The 24,076-nt window shown below is 40.7% G+C and overlaps 1 protein-coding gene across 1 annotated transcript in view; it reads right to left on the reverse strand.

Moving 5' to 3' along the window:
• EML6 (echinoderm microtubule associated protein like 6) overlaps positions 1-24,076 on the reverse strand; it is a 255,683-nt gene that overhangs the window by 47,543 nt on the left and 184,064 nt on the right. Inside the window, exons 17-24 of the mRNA XM_012649839.1 lie at positions 20,516-20,616; positions 19,054-19,256; positions 16,687-16,798; positions 16,303-16,430; positions 11,846-11,987; positions 8,892-9,044; positions 8,580-8,711; positions 1,758-1,846 (exon numbers count right to left, since the gene is read on the reverse strand). Coding sequence (XP_012505293.1) covers positions 1,758-1,846; positions 8,580-8,711; positions 8,892-9,044; positions 11,846-11,987; positions 16,303-16,430; positions 16,687-16,798; positions 19,054-19,256; positions 20,516-20,616 — 1,060 coding nt within the window. The remainder of the gene's footprint in view (positions 1-1,757; positions 1,847-8,579; positions 8,712-8,891; positions 9,045-11,845; positions 11,988-16,302; positions 16,431-16,686; positions 16,799-19,053; positions 19,257-20,515; positions 20,617-24,076) is intronic.

Genomic DNA, 24,076 nt, shown 5'->3' on the forward strand with positions numbered 1-24,076 from the left:
AGAGCAACAGCTTGTCACTGTGGGAAGCAGAACGTGAATTTCCTTCTTTATGCGTATTCTTTTGCTCATCTGTCCCAAGCTGGCCTCACCCTCCCTCTACCATTTGGTGAAATTACACTTCATTCTCATTTTGGGGCACTAGACCAGGAAGGCATTGACCTACACAGCTGAAGTGATGTAAAATGATGCTTAAATACACAGGAGAAATCTGAGAGGCCTCAAGGTCTAGGCTGTCGAGTCACACACCGATGCCTCTAGACTGGGATCACAGCTCTGTGATTCTGTTACTGTCATGGAGCCTTAATTTCCTTATCTGTACAATGGGATTGACAACTACCATGTAATGCTGTCATGATGATAGAAATATAGGTATATAAAGTGCCTGGCACATTCAACAAAAGTTCAGTGAATGAATGACAATTAAAAATATCTCTTATTCAAGGCTTTAAAAGTTTCTCCACATAAAAAAGTTAAAACGAGGACTAATAAGAGATAAGTTAATTGAAATTGGGGAGTGAGATCAATTCATCAGTAAATAATTTCCATTAATATGATGTCATCATCTATAACATATATTTCTTAAGTACTATACATATGCTTCCTTTACAATGAAAATATTATGAATGTACAGGGCTCCAAATATCTTTGGGAGTACCTTATAATACTGGGAAAGTTTATAATACTGGCAAACTATAGTTAGAGAGTTTTTCTCTAAGGAAGCAATATTTCCTTTTATTTTATCAAAGGTTACCTAGCAAAAAACGAGTCAAGTTGTTTCCAGGAACTAAAGACGCTAAAGACGACTTCTTTAGCACTTAATCAGGCAATGACATTTTGGTCATCAGAGTTCCTTTCATGTAGACTCGTCCACAAAGCAACCTAGCTTTCAGGAGAGCGTTGGTTTATGGATTAAAAAAAAATTTTTTTTTTTTTTTTTTTGAGACAGAGTCTCGCTCTGTTGCCCTGGGTAGAGTGTAGTGGCCTCATCATAGCCCACTGCAACCTCAGACTCCTGTGCTTAAGTGATCCTCCTGCCTTAGCCTCCCTAGTAGCTGGGACTACAGCCATGTGCCATGACACCTAGCTAATGTTTCCAGTTTTAATATAGAGAGGGTCTCACTCTTGCTCAGGCTGGTGTTGAACTCCTGAGCTCAAGCAATCCTCCTCCCTTGACCTCCCAGAGTGCTAGGATTACAGGTGTGAGCCACCACACCTGGCTTGGACTCAAAAATTTTATCTAGGCTTTGATTTCAACAATTAAAAAATAACATATGTAGTTAAGGACACAAGGAAATAGGGAAAAAAGAAAACAGTTTGATACCTTAGAATAGTCAGATTGTGGATAGTTTTTGTTCCCCCAAATAATTTGTTATTATTGTTGTAGATAATATTATTATTACAAATAAACATTGAGAATGTTTCAAAAATTTATGTTTGTAAAAAGTTTTGCACAAAATGACATGCTGAATGGAAAAGGAATGTGTAGCATCCAAATTGTTGGCTTATTTGTTGTCCTCAGGCAGACAAAAATTAAGCAGAGCACCAACTGTACATTGATGGATTAGTGGTATAGTAAATCCATATGTCCTTGGAAATCAGGAAGCCAGATAAAGCAATCAGATTTAAGAGATGATCAAGCTTAAAGGCATACTAAATGTATAAACTATATTAGTAGTTAAGACGGATAGGTTTTATTAAAATGCACATATTAAATCTTCAAAAAATATTTTAAAAAATTATTGTGTATGATTTTTTACCTCTGAAGGTCTTATTATGTGCCGTTTGCCTCTTGGAGCTTCAAAAAAAAGTTGTTCTTTGGCACCTGAATTAACTTGCAATAATTTTCCTGTTATGATAGAATGAAACAGACAATTAAACTCTGCCTTTATCTCTTTATTATAAAATGATAAGTATGGCTGCCACTACTTTGACTCATTTTATCTAAGTCTCAAATTGAGTAAATATATGTTGACTTATTCAGAAGGGCATGTAAGGGTAATTACATGGCATGGTACAAACCCCAAAGCTATGGTTATTAGACTATGAATCTCTTAAAATTTGACCTTGGACATTTTTCAAATAACAGAAGAATCAAGCTTGATGTGTTTTACTCTGTTGCACTGAAAATAGCTGGAGTTTTCTAAAGCCTGACAAAAATCAATATTTTCCTCTTTTTCCCAGTTGCTTCCTAGCACATAGAAGAAGTAAAAGCAAACTGCTTTGGCAAGAATTATGGCATTAGAAGTGAGATTCTTGTGAGCATTCACATTTACTTAGGTCTATAAATTCGTCTTTAAAATTTAGAAACAGAAAGGACACACAAAACAAACTATAAGCACTCATTTTCTCCCCACCTCACCCTCATCTTATTGAAAATTTGAAAAGAAATCCAAGACTTTCCCTAAACAAAATGGCAAGCAAAAATAGTCTTTCAGTCTGATGTCAAATTGTAATGTTGGATTCATTTTGACTGACGGTGAAAAAGATTAGATTTCCTAATTCTCCTCCTACAGTGGCAACAATTTCTTATGGCTTGAAATTTAAGTAACTCAAAACATATATGTTCTAACATTTTTCAGCATTTTAATTATGGAAAATTTCAAAAATATATGGAAGAATAGTATAAAGGACTCCTATGTGCCCACTGTTCAGCTTCAACAGTTATTAACTAAACAGGGCCAACTGTTTCATGAACCTCTACTGACTCCCTCACCCCAGTTTGATGAAAATTTAAGACATCATAATATTTCATGTGTAAATAATTCAGTATATATATACACATACATAATAACATTTCATTCCCCTCATGCCCTTTCCCCCCCATAACTGTGTGTATCTATTAGCCTTGAAATGTTCTTCTTGGAAAAATAATACCAAAATAAGAACTTTGTGGTTTATATCATTCTCTTTAACATTCAAATAGGTACCACCTAGGTCTGAAATCTAGCTTGGCTAATCTTAAGGAGTTATTACAGCTTGTATAGACTGTAGGTCTATTTCTGAGTGACTAACTAAAAACAAGGTTCTCTTTTCTTAACTGACAACCTGAATCATTTCTAATTTGGTGAGTTATAACATGGGGATAAGCAAGTTTTGCCTTGACTCTGAGGAGCAAGTGAATCTCCAAATGTGTCCTTTGAAATGGGCACGTATTCCTGACTTTATGACTAAATGTACATAAATGAGAAAAGAAAAAAGCTAATTATCTTCGGCTATTTAGCATTATAAGAAAATGAGTAATCAAAACTTTTCCAATGAACTAAATATATCTGTGATATATTTGTAGGACCCTCAGGAGCGACTGCACACAACAAAGCATGTGGATAAAGGATAAAAGGATTCAGTGAAAACATTTCAATGTGGCTAATTTTAGATGATTTTCGGCCATGAGAGAACGCAGAGGACTGTTAATGTTGGATAATCCCAACGACTCACTTTACACCATAGTTTCAAAGATCCTACTTCACTTAAAAAAAAAGCCCAAAACTATTAAAAATATCTCAGTGAGGTAATTTATGGTTGCCAGAATATTCGAGAATCTGACATAGACAAGCACCAGAAGTGCCGTGTGCTGTGTGGCATCACCGACACCTTGTGGGGTACTTAGCTAGCCCATGCCCTCTGCCAAGGGCTGTACTCTGGAGGCAGACGTTGACCCAGGAGGGGCCAGGTCCAAATTGGGCTGGAATCTGGGAAGCTGAATCAGTGGGTGTCTAGCTGGGATGAGAGGCGGATTCTAGAACTGAGTGTTGCATTTTGGGGCAGCTGAGACTAGACTTTGTGCAAATGAGTCAGGGAAAGCTGCTTGTGCAAACAGAGGGGCAAAGGCAGACACGAGAGCCAGAAGAGCAGTCAATGCCAAGACCAGCTGCCTAAGAGTGGGAGCAGAGGAGAAAGGAACTACCGGCTTGGTTTCTGAGCACTTTCTAGTTCATTCCTAAAGCCAATTCCTTGAAAGGTGTTGCTTCCTGCTCTTGGATTCTATGAGATATCTCTACATCTTTCCAAAAAATTCATCCTTTATTATTATTTTAAAATGTAAGCTGGTTTGAGTGGGTTTCTGTTCCTTGCAACCAATGATGTGAAGGGGGGAAAAATAAACCAGAAACTATTCTTCTATTAGGAAGGCGTAATTATGGCTGTGGTTTTTTTCCCCACCAAAATTTTCTTTACTGCTGTTATTACACTTTTTTTTAAGTCTAGAGGAAATATTTAGGTCACCACTCTTTTTTCTCCTCTCTGCCTGCTACATGAGCACACTCTCTCTCTCCATAAAACCATTGAAATATTCTGAGGGCAAAGAGCAAGAAATCTGCTTAATGCATATATAATTGCCCTAGAATAATAATAATCTATTCTTTCAGAATCACATTTTTATTCACTGGAAATGTCTGCTCACATAGAATAAGAGAACTGAAAGACACACATGTCCTCGTTACTAAGAAGGTAAGCACACGTCTTGCGGGTGTTGCACAGAGCTCTGTAGTCCAGAGTGATCCACATTCATCGATCCAGTTGCTATGTAATTTACAAGTTAGAATAATTCCAAAATCGGTACTAAATGTACCAAACATATCAGAATATTTGCAATGAAAATGGGAACTAAGTGTCCTATTACAGCTCAAACTGTTCATTTGTAAAAGATCTTATAGTCCTGATATTTCCAGAAATAAACTTATAGCATCTAGAAAACATCCTTCTACGTCTTCTCTCTCTCCATATATTTTTTCCTTCTCAACCATTATGTGCAAGAGCTTTCATTCAGGGGTAGCTGACGTCCCTGCAAGAGCCCGATGTGCTTTTTGCTTTTCTGAGGACCTGCGGTTGCCATGGGCACGGGAGGCTGCTGCGCTGGCGGCTGCGCCATCCCCGCCCTGACAAGCCAGCTGGCTCCAGCAAATGCTTTCACCGTTTTTGACAGGATCAAAGGCACGAAACAGATTCTTGCTTCTAAATTCTGCTCTCAACCCTTGCCAGACCCTCGAGGCCCCTGCTGTGAGAGCGAGGCTGGTCTCGAGGCAGCATGGCACATTCTCAAGATCAGGCGTTTGGGGACTAGGGTATCAGGAGTCCAAGAATATCAGGGTGACACATGTTTCATGGCTAATGGGAGTGGAGTTAGACCAGGGAAGATTCACAGGCACGCTTTCTTTTATGCTCCGGATGTAATTCCTCCCTAAAAATCAGAAGTATTCTATTCTACTCTCAATCCATTGCAATCACTTGGCCCAACCCCCTCCTCTGACAGAAGGAGCCCTTAGGATGAGAGGTAAGGTGGCTTTTCAAAGACCTTGACCACCACCTCCTCCTCACTCCCCGTGCCCTTCCCATCGTCCTGAGCTCCAGGAGGCTGGCCTTGGGCAGAATTATAGAAAGAGTGAAGTTTGTCTCTCTTCCTACAAGTGGTGGCTCCACACTTTACACACACCTTCACCTAGGCCCCTCCATGGCAGCAACCCTCCGATCCTGGCCAAGACCTTGTGCTTTCCTTCTAGGACTTACTCTTCTTTATGTCCCTAAGCATCTGACACGGGGCCTACGCATCTGCAAAACTAAAAAGGAAAAAAAAAAACCCACAATGAGATACCACCTAACATCCGTTAGGATGGCTACTGTCAAAACAAAACCAGAAAATATCTGAGAACTTGGAACCCTGTGAACTACTGTAGGAATATAAAACGGTACGGGTGCTATGGAAAACAGTATAGTGGTTCCTCAAAAAACTGAAACTAGAACGACCATATGATTCAGCAATTCCAACTCAAAGAACTGAAATCAGTCTTGCAGAGATATTTATACACTCATATTCATAGCAGCATTATTCACAACAGCTAAAATGTGGCAGCAACCCAGCCGTCCATCAATAGATAAACAGGGAAGCACAACGTGGTATATACATAACAGTGGAATATTATTCAGCCTTAAAGAGGAAGGAAATTCTGACACATGCTACAACATGGATGAACCTTGAGGACATTATGCTAAGTGAAATAGGCCAGTTCCAAAAAGACAAATACTGTATGATTCCGCCCATATGAGGTATCCAGAGTAGTCAAATTCGTGGGGATAAAGTAGAATGGTGGGTGCCAGGGGTTGGGGGAATGGGAAATGACTGTTTAATGGGTACAGAGTTTCAGTTTGACAAGATGAAAAGAGCTCTGGAGATGGATGGTGGTGATGGTTGCGCAACAGTGTGAATTTTCTCAATACCACTGAACTGTACACTTAAAAATGGTTACAATGGTAAATTTTATGTTATGCGTATTTTACCACAATCAAAAATAATTTTCTAAAAATCCTCCCAATCAAAAATTACTCTTTTTATAGCTACTTTTCTCTTGACCCTTCCTCTCCCCAATATAAATAATAACGGGTTCTAATCCCCAATGGTCCTTGCAGTGTAGTGGCAGAATTTTACGTATTCTATCAGGTATTGTGTGTGTGGTAGATTCTAAATAAAATTCACTGTAGCTTCATCTACCTGGCAAGAGAATAAATAGGGGGAAATCACTGTTTTAAAAAAAAACCAAAACAACGAAGCAGAGAATATCAAAGAAGGGGTTTGAGAAGCAGCTGCTGCCATCAGCCTCCTTGGTTCCTAGATCACTCTCCGGTGGCCAGTGTCCTGCCTGGTCACAAACACCAGCCTAAGCCTTCGGCACTGCATTCACTGTCGCTGGCCTGACGTGAAAGCGAGAGGGACTTATCTGATCTCCCTTTGCCCTCGTTGGGACTTGCACACCTTGCACAATAAATTGCATGCTTTTTTTCTCCATCTATTGTAAAACCCCTGCAGGTTGTAAAGGTGACATAAAGTCCCAATTCCAGGGTGTCAAGCACAGTTACAACTAAACACCTGCCTGGCAGAAGGATTTCCAAGCCCCAGTCTACAGCCACTACTTCAAGAAATACTTGAAAGAAAATGTTCTGGCGTCTCTGAAATAACCCCTTTTTGGTTGAGGTCCTCATCATCTTTCTCCTGGTTTATTTTCGTTGCTCTCCGACCCCAGGCTCACTCAAGGAAGGGAATGCCTCACTCTAAATACCGTAGAGTCACCTAGTGCCTGCAGAATGAAGTTCAGTGTTAAACTTCCTCGCATGACAGAGAGATTCCTTCACACTCCGCCCGGTCTGCATCTCCCAGTCCCCTCCCCTTGCACCCTCAGCATTACTCACTACTTAATCATCCCCCTGTTTTTCCCACCTCTGCATCTTTGCATACATATTCCTTTTGCCTGGAATGCTCTTCCTTGACTTTGCTATCTGGCGAATTTCAGCTCGTCCATCTCAAACATTGCCCTGGGAAGCTCCACGGAGTCCCCTGGGAGCTCTTCCCTCAGAGCACACATCAGGTGTGGTGCTTTTCTAACGCAGTGGATTACAACCTTTTTTTTTTTTTTGAGACAGAGTCTCACTCTCTTGCCTGGGGCGAGTGCCGTGGCGTCAGCCTAGCTCACAGCAACCTCAAACTCCTAGGCTCAAGCGATCCTCCTGCCTCAGCCTCCCAAGTAGCTGGGACCACAGGCACGCGCCACCATGCCCGGCTAATTTTTTTCTACATATATTTTTAGCTGTCCAATTAATTTCTTTCCATTTTTTGGTAGAGACGGGGTCTCGCTCTTGCTCAGACTGGTCTCGAACTCTTGAGCTCAGAATGATCCACCCGCCTCGGCCTCCCAGAGTGCTAGGATTACAGGCGTGAGCCACCGTGCCCGGCCTTCGGATTACAACCTTTTTGAAAGCGGGAACCCTGCCCATTCCCAAACGCCTGTTCCAGACCCTTAACACCAGGCCAATCTCTAGGATTAGATGTGAGAGCAACCCACACGACAGTGCTGGTGTCCCCCGGGCACTCATTCTGAGCCCTGCTCACCACCTCCCCTGTGACTCACCACTTCTGGCTCTCACGCCTTACCCAGTGTGTGCTTCCATATTGTTGAAGGACAGTATGCTTCCCTTGCTAAATCACAAACTCCAAAGAGAGCAGGAACCATGCCCTACTTACTTCTAGATCCTCCACATTTTCTAGCTCAAGCCTTTGCACGTAGCATTAGGTGATTAAATAAACAACAAACTCTCCTGGTGTTTGCGGGCATGACCTGGAGGAGGTTGGGGCAGGCTGGGAATTTTGGGGAGCAGAGAAACTTCAGACAAGCTCCATGTAGCTTTATACCTGCGTTGGAGGAAGGAAATGGCTTGAGACTTTCTGGGTGGTTCTCTAGGAGGTAGAGCTTTGGTCAGAACAGGGGAAGAGGTGGAGACCCAAGGCAAAGACACCGACGCCCAACCCAAAGGTGAGGTGGTGCTTGCGACGTAACACAAGTCTTCATGTATTTTTGTCTTAAAATTCAATGGCTTGAATTAATAATGATAATAATAATTAAAAGATGGAAAAAGTACTCAAAATGTTAGCAGCAGCTGCTTCTGGGTTGTACAATTACAGCCATTTATGTTGTTGGAGGCTTCCCCCCATTTTTCTCTAATACTCAACTGCCATTCTCTCTGGAAACAACAAACAATTGGACATTGATTTTTTTTAAACACAGAAACTACATTTTAAAAGACACAACATACTTTACCTCTAGAGTCCCAGTCGATATGTGTAATGTAACTAGAAGCTCCTTTACAGATGCCAACCCTTTTGCTAGTAAGCACGTTGTAAATATCCACAAAGTTATCGTGGGATGCCACAGCAAGGTATTTTCCCGTATCTATAAAGAAAAAGGTGCAGTTAGCACTAAAACATTTTATATGGGAATTTACTTCCAGGAACTTAGTATTTTAAAGTGGGGAAAAGGTCAAGGGAACATTTATTAATCAAACAGTCCATTCTTGTAAATTTTTTGTCTCCAGACTGTGGTATTTAAAAAAGTATCCCTGGTCACCATCACCTTTTGAAAATTTAATGTCAGAGATCATTTCTTTTCTGTGATGGAAGGAGACCATGTCTTCAACAGTGTCAGCATTTACAACCAGGAAACTCCCATCATTCAAGCCAACTGCTAAGGCTTTCCCGTCAGGGGAGAAGGCACAACATCTTCCACCTGTAAAAGAATCCACAAAGAACGCTGTTCTGATCCAGCACTTCAAATGAAGAGATGGAGAAATTTGCTTATGTGCATTATGCATAGACATGTGACTGTGTCTTCAACACTACACGTGTGAGAACTAAAATTTCATAATCTAAAACATCTCTTCCCTCCCCCCAAATCCAAGGAAAATGACCATAATATGAAAAATACATTTTCAGTTTCTATGAGGTTTATTCATTCATTTCTTAGTATCTGAATTATCTGGGATTTTCAAAAGACAAGTGGGGCAAAATGGAGAAAAGGAGTAGAATATTAACTGATATCTTTTCTTCCAAGAAGAGAGGTAATATTTAAGAACAGGAGTTTCTAGAAATCATTTTTTGGATATCATGCCTTATCTACACACTGGCTTTAGAGAACCTCGTTCTATTAATACTTTTAGCCACTGCAATTCTCTGATCCATGGATCACAGTGCATGATTCTCAGGGTGAAAGATTTTGTTCCTGCCTCTTCTGTCATGGGAAGAATGGAAAATGGACCACAGCCTCTTAAGGGAAGTCTATAGGACTCGTCTGTACCGGGATGACAGTGCTGCACCAGCAGTGTTTTCCACTTCTGTGTAGGGCTACAGGGAGACATTTCTGAATGAGGAACGTGGACTTCATGTGGGTATGTTTAGTAGGAAGCCTGTTTAAGAGAATGCCCACCCTCTGCCACCACTCTTATTGACAAGACTTTGTAAGCACAGCCCCAGGAATGGGACAGCCGCTCACCCTTGTGCCATGGCATTTCATACTGAGTGTCCCTACAAACTCCTCTGTCACTGTTGACAGTACACTGAAAGCTATGTTTATACCAATAACCTGCAATTGGCTCATCTAAATCATGCATTTATTAGTTCATGCACCTAGCATTTATTTACCTACTATGAGTCAGACAGGATGCTGATACTGGGAGAACAAGCCTGCCCTTGAGGAGTTATCAAGATTAGGTTAATTCTAATATCTACAAACCAGGACACATGCGAGAGTGAAAAGGAGAGCTGTTAATAATTACACCAGAACAACAGGGGTAAACTGGGTTGAATGGTCATCTTATTAAAGATGGGTTAACAGTCGTTCTCTTAAACTAATTTTTAACCTAGGAAATAAAGTCCATTGACTGACATTGAAGTCCCCTACAGTGAGATCCTGGTCTATCATTTCCCCAATATAAATTAGTGGCAAAATTGATTCCAGCTTGTAGTGGCTGAAAGCACAGGCTTTGGACTCAGAGCTGGGTTGGAATCTTGGCTCGCCCACTTGCCAGGGCCCAGGAGTTTGGGGTAAAGAGAGGCAACCTGCTCGAGGGAGACAGCATCCAGCAGTAGCCACAGGTGTGCTCTCTGGAGCCATGCTCCCTGGGTTTGAATTCAGTTTATTAATACTTACTAGCTGTGCAAACAACTTAAGTTCCCTGTGCCTCAGTTTCCTAATCTGTAAGTGGCAATAATAATGGCATTATTCGCTGGGTTCCTATAAAGACTAAATGTGAAGTGCTAGCACTGTCTCTGGCTCAGCGACGCTAGCCACCACCACTACTCTTACTGATGTCTTGACATCTTTCTTCATTCTACTCCCCTAGAATACACTCCTGCCTCTCTGCTTATAAAACTACTCTGTGCAAATATTCTAGGGCCAGGCCCCCATCTCTTCCTCTCATCTTCAGAACTTTTGAGTCTCAGTTCCCATGACACGTCCCTGATGAAGTAGTTCCAGCCAGCAGGTTTCCTCTGAGCCTCTGTGGTACCTCCTTTGTGCCAGATTATCTTCAGTTTGTCCCTCCCCATCCCCTCTTTGCCGTTCTCCATCTTGCTTTGTGTCCAGGGCTGGCCTGCGTGGACTGTGTCAATGGGCTCCCTCGTCTTCTGGCCGGGTTTGTCCAAGGGAAGCATGAGGGGGAGACTGGAGGGATGGAGGAAGGATGGGGAGGATGGTATTTATTCCCCTAGCTGCCTCCTTCAGGGTCACACTGCCCAAGTCCCCTCGCTGACCGTCACAGCTGCTCTCAGGCCGCCATTGCACACAGCTCTCACTTTCAAGGTTGCAGCTACTGCTCTGTCCTCTTGCCCCTTCAGGCCCAGGCTGGTGATGGAAACTGCTGTTACTAGCCCATGGGGCTGCACTATACCTGGTCATTTCCTTATGCTGTCCCCATCCCTTTATAATAGACCTATAGTTTTAGACTCGCCTCAAATTACCCAGTTTAAACGGACTGTCTGTTGCAGGAACTCTGTTCAAGTCTTATCCATCTCTGACACTAGACACGGGACATTCACCTTGGGATCCCCAGTGCCTGACACATGGAAGCTACTCAATAAACGTTTGCTGAATTTGTGCTTCTCAGTATAGCTCTTGCTTCCTGACATTAAACATTGCTTTTCTACATAACTGACCTTTGTTTTTCAGTAATAAATAAGTTCTGGAGACATTAGTCACAAAGACAAACCGCATTCCTTATGAGCTAATAAGCTTCAACTGAGTCCCACAGCTCCCGATGAGAAGAGGAAGGACACATTGCCCCCAGGTGGCAAGTGTCTGTGCAGTGCAAGGAAAATGCAGCGAACAATGGAGCCGGATCAGGCCAGCCTTTTGGCCTAATTCTACCTGTGCTCAGTGATGACTGCAGCAACACACGCTGAATTCCGTTGCCCAGCATATTTTTGAGCATATAACAGCTGCTCTCAGTAAACATTAGTCGAATGAATGAATAAACCCAACACGTTCTGTTGCTTGTAAACACGTTTACAGATGTGTAAGGTGATGCCACGTACCTTTTTTGAGTTTCCGGACTGCCAGCATCCGGTGCTGGGCAGATAATTCCCAGATCCGAAGCGTTTTATCATCGCTCACTGTTGCACAGATGGGCAGGAGAGGGTGCGCGGCCAACCCCCACACTTCTCCCTCCATGTGCCCCTGTGGGAGAGGACAAGGGGCAACATAAACGCTGCTCAGCTTTTTGGTGAGCCTGTCTTCAGCCTCATTCTGCACATTCGGCCTGAGAGTACCCAAACAGGTATAAAGACAAACACAGTATGGGCTTCCTCTAGCCAAAATGACTGCACTAACTTGAACTTGAATCTACAGCTGGGCCTACGTGATGTTAATTCATTCATCTGGAAAGTAAAACATGGACTCCTTGTTTATTGGTTTTGTTTGTATGATGGCAAACATCTTCTCACTTGAAACATCCAGGTTAAGAATGAAGTGTCCTCATTTTATCCTGGTTGACAGTGAATAAACATAGTATAGGCATACCTCCTAGTAAAGAAGCTTGATCACAAGGACACAAACTGCCTCCTTCAATAAAATCATATCCTAAAAGATGTAGGTGCCACCTATCTTTGTCAGTGGAATTAGACAGCAATATTCTCATTATTTATGCAATGTTAGTCCTTTGACTGCATAGCATTTGGCAGAGCAGAAATAGAGCTGAATTTTCATTTCCAGTGTCCTAGGTGTAGTTCAGGTTTAGCATCTGTTCACTAGTTGGTCTGTCCATATGCCAACAATGAACATCAGAAGCCTGAAAGGTGCTTAACGTGCACTGGAGCGAGTCCACATACGTGTATCTTATCACAAACATGCTTGGATGGCTTAAAACAACAACAGAGATAAAACCAAGGAGAAAATGACTTTGATTCCTATAATTTGTCACTCAATAATACAGTGTAAAGGGCCCAGCACGGTGGCTCACGCCTGTAATCCTAGCACTCTGGGAGGCCAAGGTGGGTGGATCGCTCAAGGTCAGGAGTTCGAGACCAGCCTGAGCAAGAGCAAGACCCCGTCTCTACTAAAAATAGAAAGAAATGATCTGGACAACTAAAAAAAATATATATATATATATATAGAAAAAATTAGCCGGGCATGGTGGCACATGCCTGTAGTCCCAGCTACTAGGGAGGCTGAGGCAGTAGGATCACTTGAGCCCAGAAGTCTGAGGTTGCTGTGAGCTAGGCTGAAGCCATGGAACTCTAGCCCAGGCAACAGAGTGAGACTCTGTCTCAAAAAAAAATATATAAAATAAAATAATGCAGTGTAAAGAAGAGATTAGTGCTATAGAGCAATGAAACAGACCAAATTATTTACTGAATTTCTGCTTTTAATGGCTAATTATAAAAACGCTTTGCTCAGTAAAGCAAAAAGGAAGACCTTACACAAGCATCTGAAAGGTGTTTGTAGCTGGAATGCTTTTGGGAACAGGTGGCTTTCCAAAGAGAAATTGGATGACTCCAATTTAACTGGGAAGCTATTTGAGCAAAACAGTAATTTGGCAGAAGATGCAAAGTTCCAAATACAGCTGACATTCAGATATCTGAGAAAATGAGGGGCTGAGGGGCATAGACGTGGTTTTTGGATTTATTGGATTTGGGAGCACCCTACATCATCCCCAGTTTTCTATTTTTCTTCTCATCAGGAGCCTCTCAACCTTAGAGTCCTGGTCAGAGGACAGGTCAGGTGTCCACCCCACACCCCCCCAGACCAGCTCTGCTTGCTGCGGCTCTTCTATGGACTCAGTTCCTTCCCTTTGTATGTTTCACTTGAGAACAAGGTTGTTGTGGGTTCTGAGATACTTCAAATCACTGCTTCATTCTGATTTCAAAATTATATTTCCATAATCTAATCTGATTATTTTAATTCCTGTGTAACACAGGAACGAACAGTGAGTGAGGCAGGCCGGAAGAAACTTTTTTTCTTCTTTTTAAACACAGGGTCTCACTCTGTTGCCTAGGCTGGAGTGCAGTGGCAGGATCGTAGCTAACTATAGCCTCAAAATTCTGGGTTCAAGTGACTGTTAGCCCTGAGAGAGCAGGAAGCCCTTGTTCCACGGTGCACACCACAGAGCACAGGGCTGACCTTGGCAGGAGCCCAGCAGACATCAGTTGAACTGAACTACTGAGTTTTACCTAAAAAGAAACAGCAAATGATAGAACAGATGGGGAAAAGAGAGATGCTGAGAAAAAAGGGAAGGAATGGTGCACATGCAAGGTGAGAACGGTGTAACCAACATCTGATCTCTGTAGGTTCTACCAGCTCCACTGGCCACCCCATAGCTCAGGGGCTTTCCTGCAGTATCCACACTAGGAGACGTGGGGAAGGAACAGCCTGGTGTAGTGACAACCCTTGGTTCAAATCCCAGCTCTGCAGTTCTTAGCATGTGGTTGCAGGCAATTTACTGGGCTTTGGGTCCCTCATCTATAAAATAATTTCAACTGAGCAAATCTGTTGTGGAGATGAGAGAGGAATTTTGCAAAATAGTATGGCTGGACACATAGTCGGTAGCCGGGCACATAGTAGGTGCTCGGTAAGTAGTAGTTATGGTTATTTTTATTACTAGAGCAATGGAAACAAATATAGGAAAGAACAAAATTGTAGAGAACCAAAAAGTAAAAAGCATTTATCATTCAAGTTTACAACATACTTAAATAAAATTGCCCCGGCTATAACCTAATACTTGTTAAAATGAGAAGACTTGGAGTTTAAATCTTAGGGTGCTGTTTAAATTATATCATAGTATAAATCTTCCAAAATATTTAGCAATATGGCATGTATGGAAACAATTTAAATTGGCAAACATTTGGAGATTAAAAAGAAATACTTTTAAATAAAATTAAATACGAAGTTATGGCCAGAGAGAAAAAAAATCAGTTTGGAAGGAAACAACAAAAGCAAGAACAGCTGGAGCACAAAGAGGTCATGCCTCAAGGATGCATGTTCTCCAAGCTGGCTGCTTGTGAGATTTGTTTTATTTGCAGATTTTTTTCTTTTTAAAACATGAATATATTCAGGATATCCAGGGTGAGGCTTGGATACATCTATATTTAAAACCTTGTAGTGTTCCGAGCCATGGTGTGTGTGCAGACCTATGTGCAGGGTACTGTAGATCAGAGTGACCCTCTCAGTGGGGTTCTGGGATTCATCCCTGCTATGGCAAGCCTGCAGGCAGGACTCAGATCAAGGGAAGGAGGGGAAGCAGCTCCACGGGACCCACCGAGGTTCTGAAGCTGCATCATTGGTGCATATTCTTTTCACTCCAACTTCTGAGCGCACATCCTTCACCCCTCCCCACGCCCCTTCTGCCTAAAAATGCCATCTATCCATCACTGAACTGGGCAGGAGTACCTACTCGCTCCACATCCTACGCCACCCCACCCCAGGTGAGAGTTTATCATTTGTTTGCTCCTTGAGGATTCTAATGATTATTTTAACCTGATTTTACCTAAATATGATTCTTGAGGAGGGAGGAGGATAAGGAGCAGTTAATGTGCTTAAGTGAATCAAGGCTGAGACTACAGTTACACACAACCCAAAGATGCACTCATACGTTTGGTGTGTGGGGAGCAGATAACATGTCTTGTTGGTTTTACGGATTGACAGATAGAGAGGATGTATACCTAAGGTGCTTCATCCACACCTGGATCTGATCTAGATGGTGAGTCTGGACTTTGAGCAGATCCTGTAATAGGATATGGCTCTTGGGGACCTTGGCAGGAGTATTTTGTAGTGCAAGTGACATGAATAATTGGTGGCCAAAGGTGGACCATGAAGGACAGGCTCTTGATTAAGGTGGCCCTCAGGGCCCTCCTGGTTTTCACAGTTTTGCATGTCACCTCCCTTCCAGGGTGGCATGACCCATGTACTGTTTCTAACCAACAGAATATGACAAAGGTGATGGAACGTTCATGATTACAGGTATGCGATGATGTGATTATGTTACATAAGATCACAGTGTCTATTTTTTCCTCTCTTGTTAGCTTTGAGGAAGCAGGCAGCTATGTTGGCCAACCCTATGTGGCAAGAAACTGTGGGCAACCTCTAGGAACTGAGGTGGCCTCTGACCAACAGCCAGCAAGGAAAAAAAAAAGCCCTCACACCTACAACCACAAGGAACTGAATTCTGCCAAGAACCTCCGTGAACTTGGAAAAATCTTCCTCAGTTGAGCCTCAGATAAGACTGCAACCCTGGCCTTTACTGCAGCCTTGTAAAACCCTGATCAAAGGACCCGGTTAGGCTGTGCTCAGATTCCTGGTCCATACACACTGTGAGATAATAAACATGTGTTGGCTTAAGCTGCTAAGCTTGTAGCGATTTGTTACACAGCAATAGGTCACTAATTCAACACCTACACAACCAAGAGTGCCTCCTTAAATTTTGCACCCTAAGCACCTCCCTTGCCTCTCCCTAGTTCCAACCCTGACGTGTGGTTTACAGTATGTGCAAATACAGCACCTGCACGAGTAGCGTCATTGGGCCGCTCTTATCGATTTCCAGAATCTCTCCATTTTTCGTTCCCACCAGGATATGTCCATGTCCCAAAGTGATGGCACGAATGGAAGGGTTATCTTCCAAAAGCAAGCCTGGGAGTAGGGGGAGATGTTGTATTTAATAGAACAACAACAAAAAAACACTAATTACTAGTATAAATTTGATTTTTATAGTTCCAAAGTACTAGGTACTAGGCAGTCATCCTCGACATTTCTATCAGGGGCTGAGATCTCTGAACGTGGGAGAAAGAGAAAGAATTGATTTGATAATAGTTTTCCAAGAACTTTAGTACTATCTTCTCCATCCCCAGGAACAGAAAGATTTCTATTGCATATTTCAGAGCGTCACCTTTTGAGCTAGTTGACAATGCTGCTCTTTTAATGGCGTAAGTCTTCAAGCATCTTTCAAACATATCATCCCAGAGCTCGACGATTCCATCCTTTCCACCTGTTACAAAGCCCTGCGAAGGCACACGTGGTAGGTATTATACACACATCAAAATGACCAGTTACCCACCCAGCCCTAAGAGGATTCTCTCATGGCTAAGGCAGCTTTGTGATGGTTATCTACCTAAACATATGAGACTGAAAATCTATTATAGCAAGAACATTCTTCATATAATACTTTCTGGAAGCATCTCTCCCCACTTCTCTAGCAGGATTAAGCACATTCTCACTGTGTTCACTGTACTCTCCTCAGACCACGGTTGTCAGTCGGCACACTGGGTCCAGGGCAGCTGTTTCTATGCCCAGTCTCCCACCTAGAACGTGAGTTCCTGTGGTACAGGACCAGTCCCCAAACCTAGGAGAGTTTCTGGTATCTCACATACCCCTACCAAACAGATTGGAATTAACATCACATTTAAAATTATTGTTAAATAAGAAGGAAGAAAACATCATTATTTAAGAATAACTTAGGTCCTTAATATAATGAAACTATCCTATTAATATTTTGTTCAATAGACATCAATTTCCAAAATTAAAATCCAGATTAATTGTTACAAAACCTGGAAAGTGAAAAGCTTAACATATTGGATTTTTTTTTTTTTTTTTTTTTTTTTTTTTTTTTTTTACTGAACAGTGATCTTCATTCTTGTTCTAAGCTTATGATTTTTTGGCTTTACTAGTTTTCCTTTCTAATAGTTTATCATATATACCAACTGTTCTTAGAAGGGTTTTTTTTTTTTTTAAGAAAAATACTAATTCATTGTTTTCTCAGAAACTTTTAATTTGATGCATTTCAATGAAGTTCACAAAGAAATAATATTTTGAAGTGTATTACATTAAATATCCTTATTATAGAATTTGTACCCAGGGAAATTCAATCCTCAAATTAAGTTTAAATGCAGTATATTATATTGTGATATCCTTGTCTTTCCCCATGATTCTGCAGCTTAACTTCCCAAACAAGAGAGTTTTAAACAAGTTATATCATATCTACTTCTGGGCCTACAGAAATTCTGCATTCTGCCTTAATCTTTTCTAACATTTGCAGTTTAACCAAAAACGTATTTGCCAGTAAAAAACAGCTTAACCACTACAACAACCATTACAGTTGCACATCTAACATGAACCTACCTTTGCAATGGGATCAACACATTTACGGGGGGACAGGTAAATGAAAAGTGAGGCTTGTCTTAGCTAGGTGTGTTGGGATGCTTAGACTAGAAGTCAGAGACCACAGATGAACTGGTACCACCAAGTAAATGGAAAAAAACCGGTATTTGCTACTAAGTTGATTGAAGAAGGTGTTTTAACAGCATTGAAGGTGCTACGGTTTAAATATTTGTTCCCTCCAAAACTCATGTTGAAATTTAATTGCCGTTGTAACAGTATCAAGATGTGGGACCTTTAAGAGGTGGGTAGGCCTCTTAAAAGAGGCGGAGTCCTCAGGAATGGATTAATGGTATTATTGCAGCAGCAGGTTCATCATAAAATAGTAAACTTGGCCCCCTCTCGCTGTCCCTTGCCCTTCCACCTTCTGCCATAGGATTGATACAGCAAGAAGGCCCTCACCAAGATGCAGCCCCTCGATCTTGGACTTTCAGTCCATAACTGTGAGCCAATACATTTCTGTTCATCATAAATTACCCAGTCTCAGGAATTCTGTTACAGCAGTAAAAACGGACCAAGACAGAGGTAAGTGTCATCTTTGTAAAGGAATCCTGCGAGGCAGGTGGTCAGACCAGGGCAATGATGAGCTTGAGTAGAAGTATAGCCAGTGAACTCACTTCACTCTAACACTCTTGCTAAAGCTGAGCCTGTCTACACAGGAGCAAACTGGTTATGAACATAACTTTTGATCATAACAAATTAATGTACAGGACAATAATCTAACTACTTGATACTTCCAGGTCTCTGCTCATTGTACCACCAAGGAAGAAAACAACACTGAGATACTTCTCAGTACTCTTCTGCTACTGTGTGTCCACATTTATTCTGGCACTTCTTAAGGGGTCCTTACGAGTGAGAGCCAGGAAGAGCAAGTGTGAAAAAAGTGGAGAGAAAATGCATATAAAGAAACAATTATAAATGAAAAATCATAAAAATATTTGTGTTCCCCTTCCTACCTTTCCTCAACTGAGTTTCATGACGACTACTTCCTAATTCAGATAGGAGTGTTTTTAGATACAGGCATCCTCTTGGTGGCCTTCCTCTCTACCTTATAATTTTAGAAAGCTGATGAGGAAAATGAATTCTGAAAAACAAGCCATACCTTATCCAATGCATACATAGCAAACACAGGCCCGTCATGAGCTTTCACTGTCTTCAGTAGTAAAACGTCTTTCCAAATAAAAATATCTCCAGTAGCAGCTCCTGAGAACACTAGATCTTCCATTCGTCCATAAGAAACACACATCATTGTTTCCAATTTTCCAACACTTCCAAAAGTTCCTCTTTTAGAGGTGAAGCCCCCACCTGGAGTGGACCGATAGTATTTTTTAAAAAAATTAATTGACACTTCCTATGAGCATGGGGAGTGACTACCTTCAATGAAAAACCTTCATTATTTGTATACATAAAAATTATGGAGATCATAAAAATATCGTAAGAGGACATCTCATTTGCTCGTTCATTAATTCAGTGTTTATTGAATCCCTGTGTTGTGGTGGACCCAGTGCTCAATGCAGGAACAGCAAGATGCAAAGAAAGAGTTCCTGTCTTGGAGGAACTTAGGGTATGGCTGGAGAGAGGACTCATCCACATCTCAGTAGAAGGCACGTGTACCCAAGGCTCAGTGTAAGCTCTGTGCCAGTCAGAGGAAGGAGAGACTAAGTGCCTGGGGGAGTAAGGAAAGTCATGAATACTGACCAAAAAGAATAAAAACAGTACCAACTGTAAATGTAAAATGTAAGAATGTTATACGTGTTCCGCCTCAATTTTTATCACAGCAATTTTGGGGTGAGAAAAACAAATTACGTAGGAGAAGGCAATGTACTGGGACAAACCATCAGATTTGCCCCTTAGACATCCACATGTCCTTGCAGCTTCATTCAAGACAACTCCCTACAGGCTGGGCTCTCCAGACACACTGGGTGGCATCATCCTTTCTTTGAAAGCAAAAAGCACTGAGCAATACCTTATTCACATTTTGTGCATTGTAAGATTGAGGTTACTGATAGAAGGAATTCAGAAACAATTGCAACAATGGGGCTGGCTTTTTAATGAGAAGAATAAGATATTCTTCCACGTTCTGCCATGCTTATTTGCTCATCATTATCAGCAACATTATAACCCACAAATATTTATTTTGACCACTCACTGTGTGCAGAGTCAGGGTTGAATTCGTGTGCTAAATTCAATGACAGATAAAGGAACCTTCAAAATATTGAACATTTTATTCACCCAAAGAGATTATTTCCTCCTTAGTAAGTAGTCCAACATAATTACTACTTTCAAAACAGAAGCCTAAATATAAAAATAATTATTTTCAGAGCAGAACATTTTCCAAAGCTTTCTAGATACTGATAAATATGCATAGCATATAGAGTGTTCTAAGTTTCACAGCTTAGATGTTAAGCAGTCCTAAGTGAATTTCGAAGAGAATTTTTTAAGGTATATTTTTATTTTAGATTGCCAAGACAAGCCAGGTAGCAGCAATGCCTTGTCTTTTTTCTTTCTTTTCAGCTGGGGTAAAGCTCTTGACCACACAAAATGATAAACCCAAATGACAGTACCTGCTTGTTGCCAGAATTTGATGTGCTTTATCCCAACTGTAACCAGTTTGTCAACATGGTGTGGGTTACACTTTACCACAAATATCTTATCTTTATGTCCTCTGTAAGAGACAAATAGGAAATGAAATTCTAGTTTGTATGGAAGCACTGATGTAGAGTTTTATTAAAAGCATCCATTTGATCTAACTTTCATTAAGCACATCTAACAGGACAACTAAATTAGAAAATGATTTAAAATACACATGGAGGTCTACATTAAAATAATGAGTTTTGGCTTTTCTTTGCAAGTTTAAACCTTCTCTTATCCTAATATTGCTACCAAAGTCTACTTACGTTTTTAACAAATTAATGAAATATTTTAAACATATCATAATGTTTCCATGAGATAAAACTAATGGCACCATAGGATTGCAAGTAATTCTGGAGATGCAGAGATCTTGTGCAGGAGAAAAGAGAAGACACTGCAACAGTATTAATGAGAGGCTTCAAACATACCATTCTTGTTACGGAAGGCATCACTTTGAGTTAAATGAATTTTGGGCCAGAAATGTATTTATTAAAAATTGAAGCCCCTGACTCACAGCCGTGGAGAAAGGATGTCGTCTACTGATTCAAGGCACTTCGGGATGCTGCACATTCAGAAATGTAGATGTATAACCCAAGGGGCAGAAGGACAAATACCCCAGTAAGGATAGATTGTAGACCTGGCATTTCACAGTGTCAGGGAAATTACTGTTTTAGAGTAGAGTCTCATCACATATTCTAAGGATTTCCTGGTCTTGATGGACTATTTGATGTTCTTCTCTGTCATATTAGGACATAGTTTTGACTATGTAAAAGAAAAGCAATTAACAGAAAGAACACGATTGATCAATCTCTTGTATGAATATAGATACAAAAATCTTAGATAACATATTAGGTAACTAGAATCCAAAAGTGTATTAAACAATAATCCATTAGGACCAAACGTAAGAGTGGTTCAGTACTAAGGAATCAATACAATTCATCATATTAATATATGTAAGGAGAAAAATCATGATCATTTTCACAGATGCTTAAAAGATATTTGACAAAAATCTAACACTCATTCATGATTAAAAAAACCAATTAACACCCAATAAAGTAGGAATTAAAGGAGGCTTCAGATTTGGCCCTTAGACATATTTCCCTGTACTCCCCGTCATTAGGAAACCCAGATTTGTGCAAGACAACGACACATAGCCTGGCTCTCTAGACATGCTGTGTGCCATTATCCTTGCTTTAAAGACAAAACATGCCAGAATAGCAGCTTATTCATGTTGTGTGTGTGTGTGTGTGTGTGTGTGTGTGTGTGTGTGGACTCTAAAGTCAGATTCTTAATGGCATTTCCAATAGAGTCAGGAACAAGACTATTAGCACTATTATTTAACACTGTATTGAACATATTAACTAATGCCAAGAAGACATGATTTTAAAAACGAAAGGCAGAAGAGCTGCAAAGGGAGAGGTAAAACTAGTTCTGTTTGCAGATGATTTGATTATATGTCTAGAAAAATTTAAAAGAAAATAATTTAAAAATGACTACAAGCAAGATACTTTAGTAAAGTTGCGGTATATAAAATTAAATACAGAATCAACATGTACCAAAACCTTGTAAACGAGTGTTTATAGCAACATTATTCATAACAGCTAAAAAGTGGAAACAACCCAAATATCCATCAATTAATGAATAAAATGTGTTATGTCTATATAATGAAGTATTACTCGGTGATAAAAAGGAATGAGGTGCTGATACATACTATGACATAGATGAACCTTAAAAAATTATGCTAAGTGAAAGAAGGCAGTCAAAAAGGACCTCCCATTGTACATATTACATAATTCCACTTACATGAAATGTTCGGAATAGGCAAATCCATAGACAGAAGGCAGATTAGTGATAATAGGTAGGAGCTTTCTTTTGGGCATGAAAATGTTCTGGAATTAGATAGTGGTGATAATTGCACAACTCTGTAAACATGCTAAAACCCACTGCACTGTACACTTTAAATGGGCGATTTGTATATGTGAAAAAAGAAAAACAGCTCAGAGCAGCGTGAGCTACATGAGGTATGCAAAGTTTACCATGCCAAGAGGCTTCAGTCCCCTGCCCCCCACTCCACCCCACCGCAACAGGGGCAATTGTCCAAAGGCATTTTGTTCCTGACTAGCTGCCTCACCTATCATCTCATGTTCCTGGAATTTGTGATGCAAAGAACAATGTACAGCCAATAGTAGCTTGTGTTATTTTCATGTAAATTTTTGGTAAACATAGGAACTGCCTCTTCTTTTCCTTTAAAAACCCACTTGTAATTGTTGCTAACTAGAGCATATATTCAGGGCAACTTGAATCTATGCTTCCAGGTTGCAGTCCTTAAACGTGGCCCAAATAAACTCTATTAATTTTGCCTCGGTTTTTTCCTTTAGGTTGACATATGTAAATTATTTATCAATAAAGCCATTTCTAAAAACTGAATGTGAATCTAATCCAGCCAAATTACCATTTACAGGAAATGTAGGGAAATGCCTGAAATGATTTCATGAAGAATCAAGTCCAGAATGTGTAACATTCTAGAGGTCAAACAACCCAGCGCATCCACGGCATTAAAAAGGTCCATGGGAAATGCTATAAAATCAAAGAGGCTTAAGAGCTATAACAACTTCACACGATGTATGGGCCTTGTTTAGAGACTGATTTGAACAAACCAACTCTCATCCTCGAAACAATCAGAAATATTTGATTATGAATTGGGTAACAGATGAAACAAGTAAATTACTGTTACTTGAGTCAGTTGTAATAATGGCATGGTGGCTTTAAAAATACACCTTTTCAGTCAGAAATGACTAAGAAAGTACATACAGGTCAAATGACAATGTCTTGCATTTTCTTTAAAATATTCTTGCAAAAAAGTGAGGAGGGAGAGATTTACACAATTTGTAGAATGCTGATCACTGTTGCAGCCAGGAGGTGGGAGAGGGAACTCATCCTACTCCCTCCACTTTTGTGTAACTTTGAAAATTTCCATAATAAAAAGTTTAAAGAAAAGAATAGGGTATCTCCTGACCCACGGGGGAGAGGCAGGGAAAAGAGAGGGAATTGATTTGTGGGCACTCTGTCTCTTTGAAAGTTAAAAGTGAACATGGACACTAGAGCCACAAAATATCATTGGACATACCAGGAACAATGAAGACAGAGAAAAAGCTTTAGATAAAAGAGAAGAGAAAATGTGCTTAACATCAAGAGGAGACATGAATTAGATAACCATAAAAGGCATTAAGGATCCAAAGATTTCCTCATTGGAGGAAAATCCCCACAGATTCTAAACCATTAATATACACTTTAGAGAGAAGAGGCTAGAGAAAACCAGAATGAAAATTAAGAACAGATACAACCAGGGCAGGGCATGGTGGCTCACACCTATAATCCTAGCACTCTGGGAGGCCCAGGCAGGTGAATCGTTTGAGCTCAGGAGTTTGAGACCAGCCTGAGAAGGAGCAAGACCCCGTCTCTACTAAAAATAGAAAGAAATTAGCTGGACAACT

Source organism: Propithecus coquereli, unplaced genomic scaffold (assembly GCF_000956105.1).
Source record: "Propithecus coquereli isolate 6110/MARCELLA unplaced genomic scaffold, Pcoq_1.0 Scaffold305, whole genome shotgun sequence".
NCBI classification, from domain to species: Eukaryota; Metazoa; Chordata; class Mammalia; order Primates; family Indriidae; genus Propithecus; species Propithecus coquereli.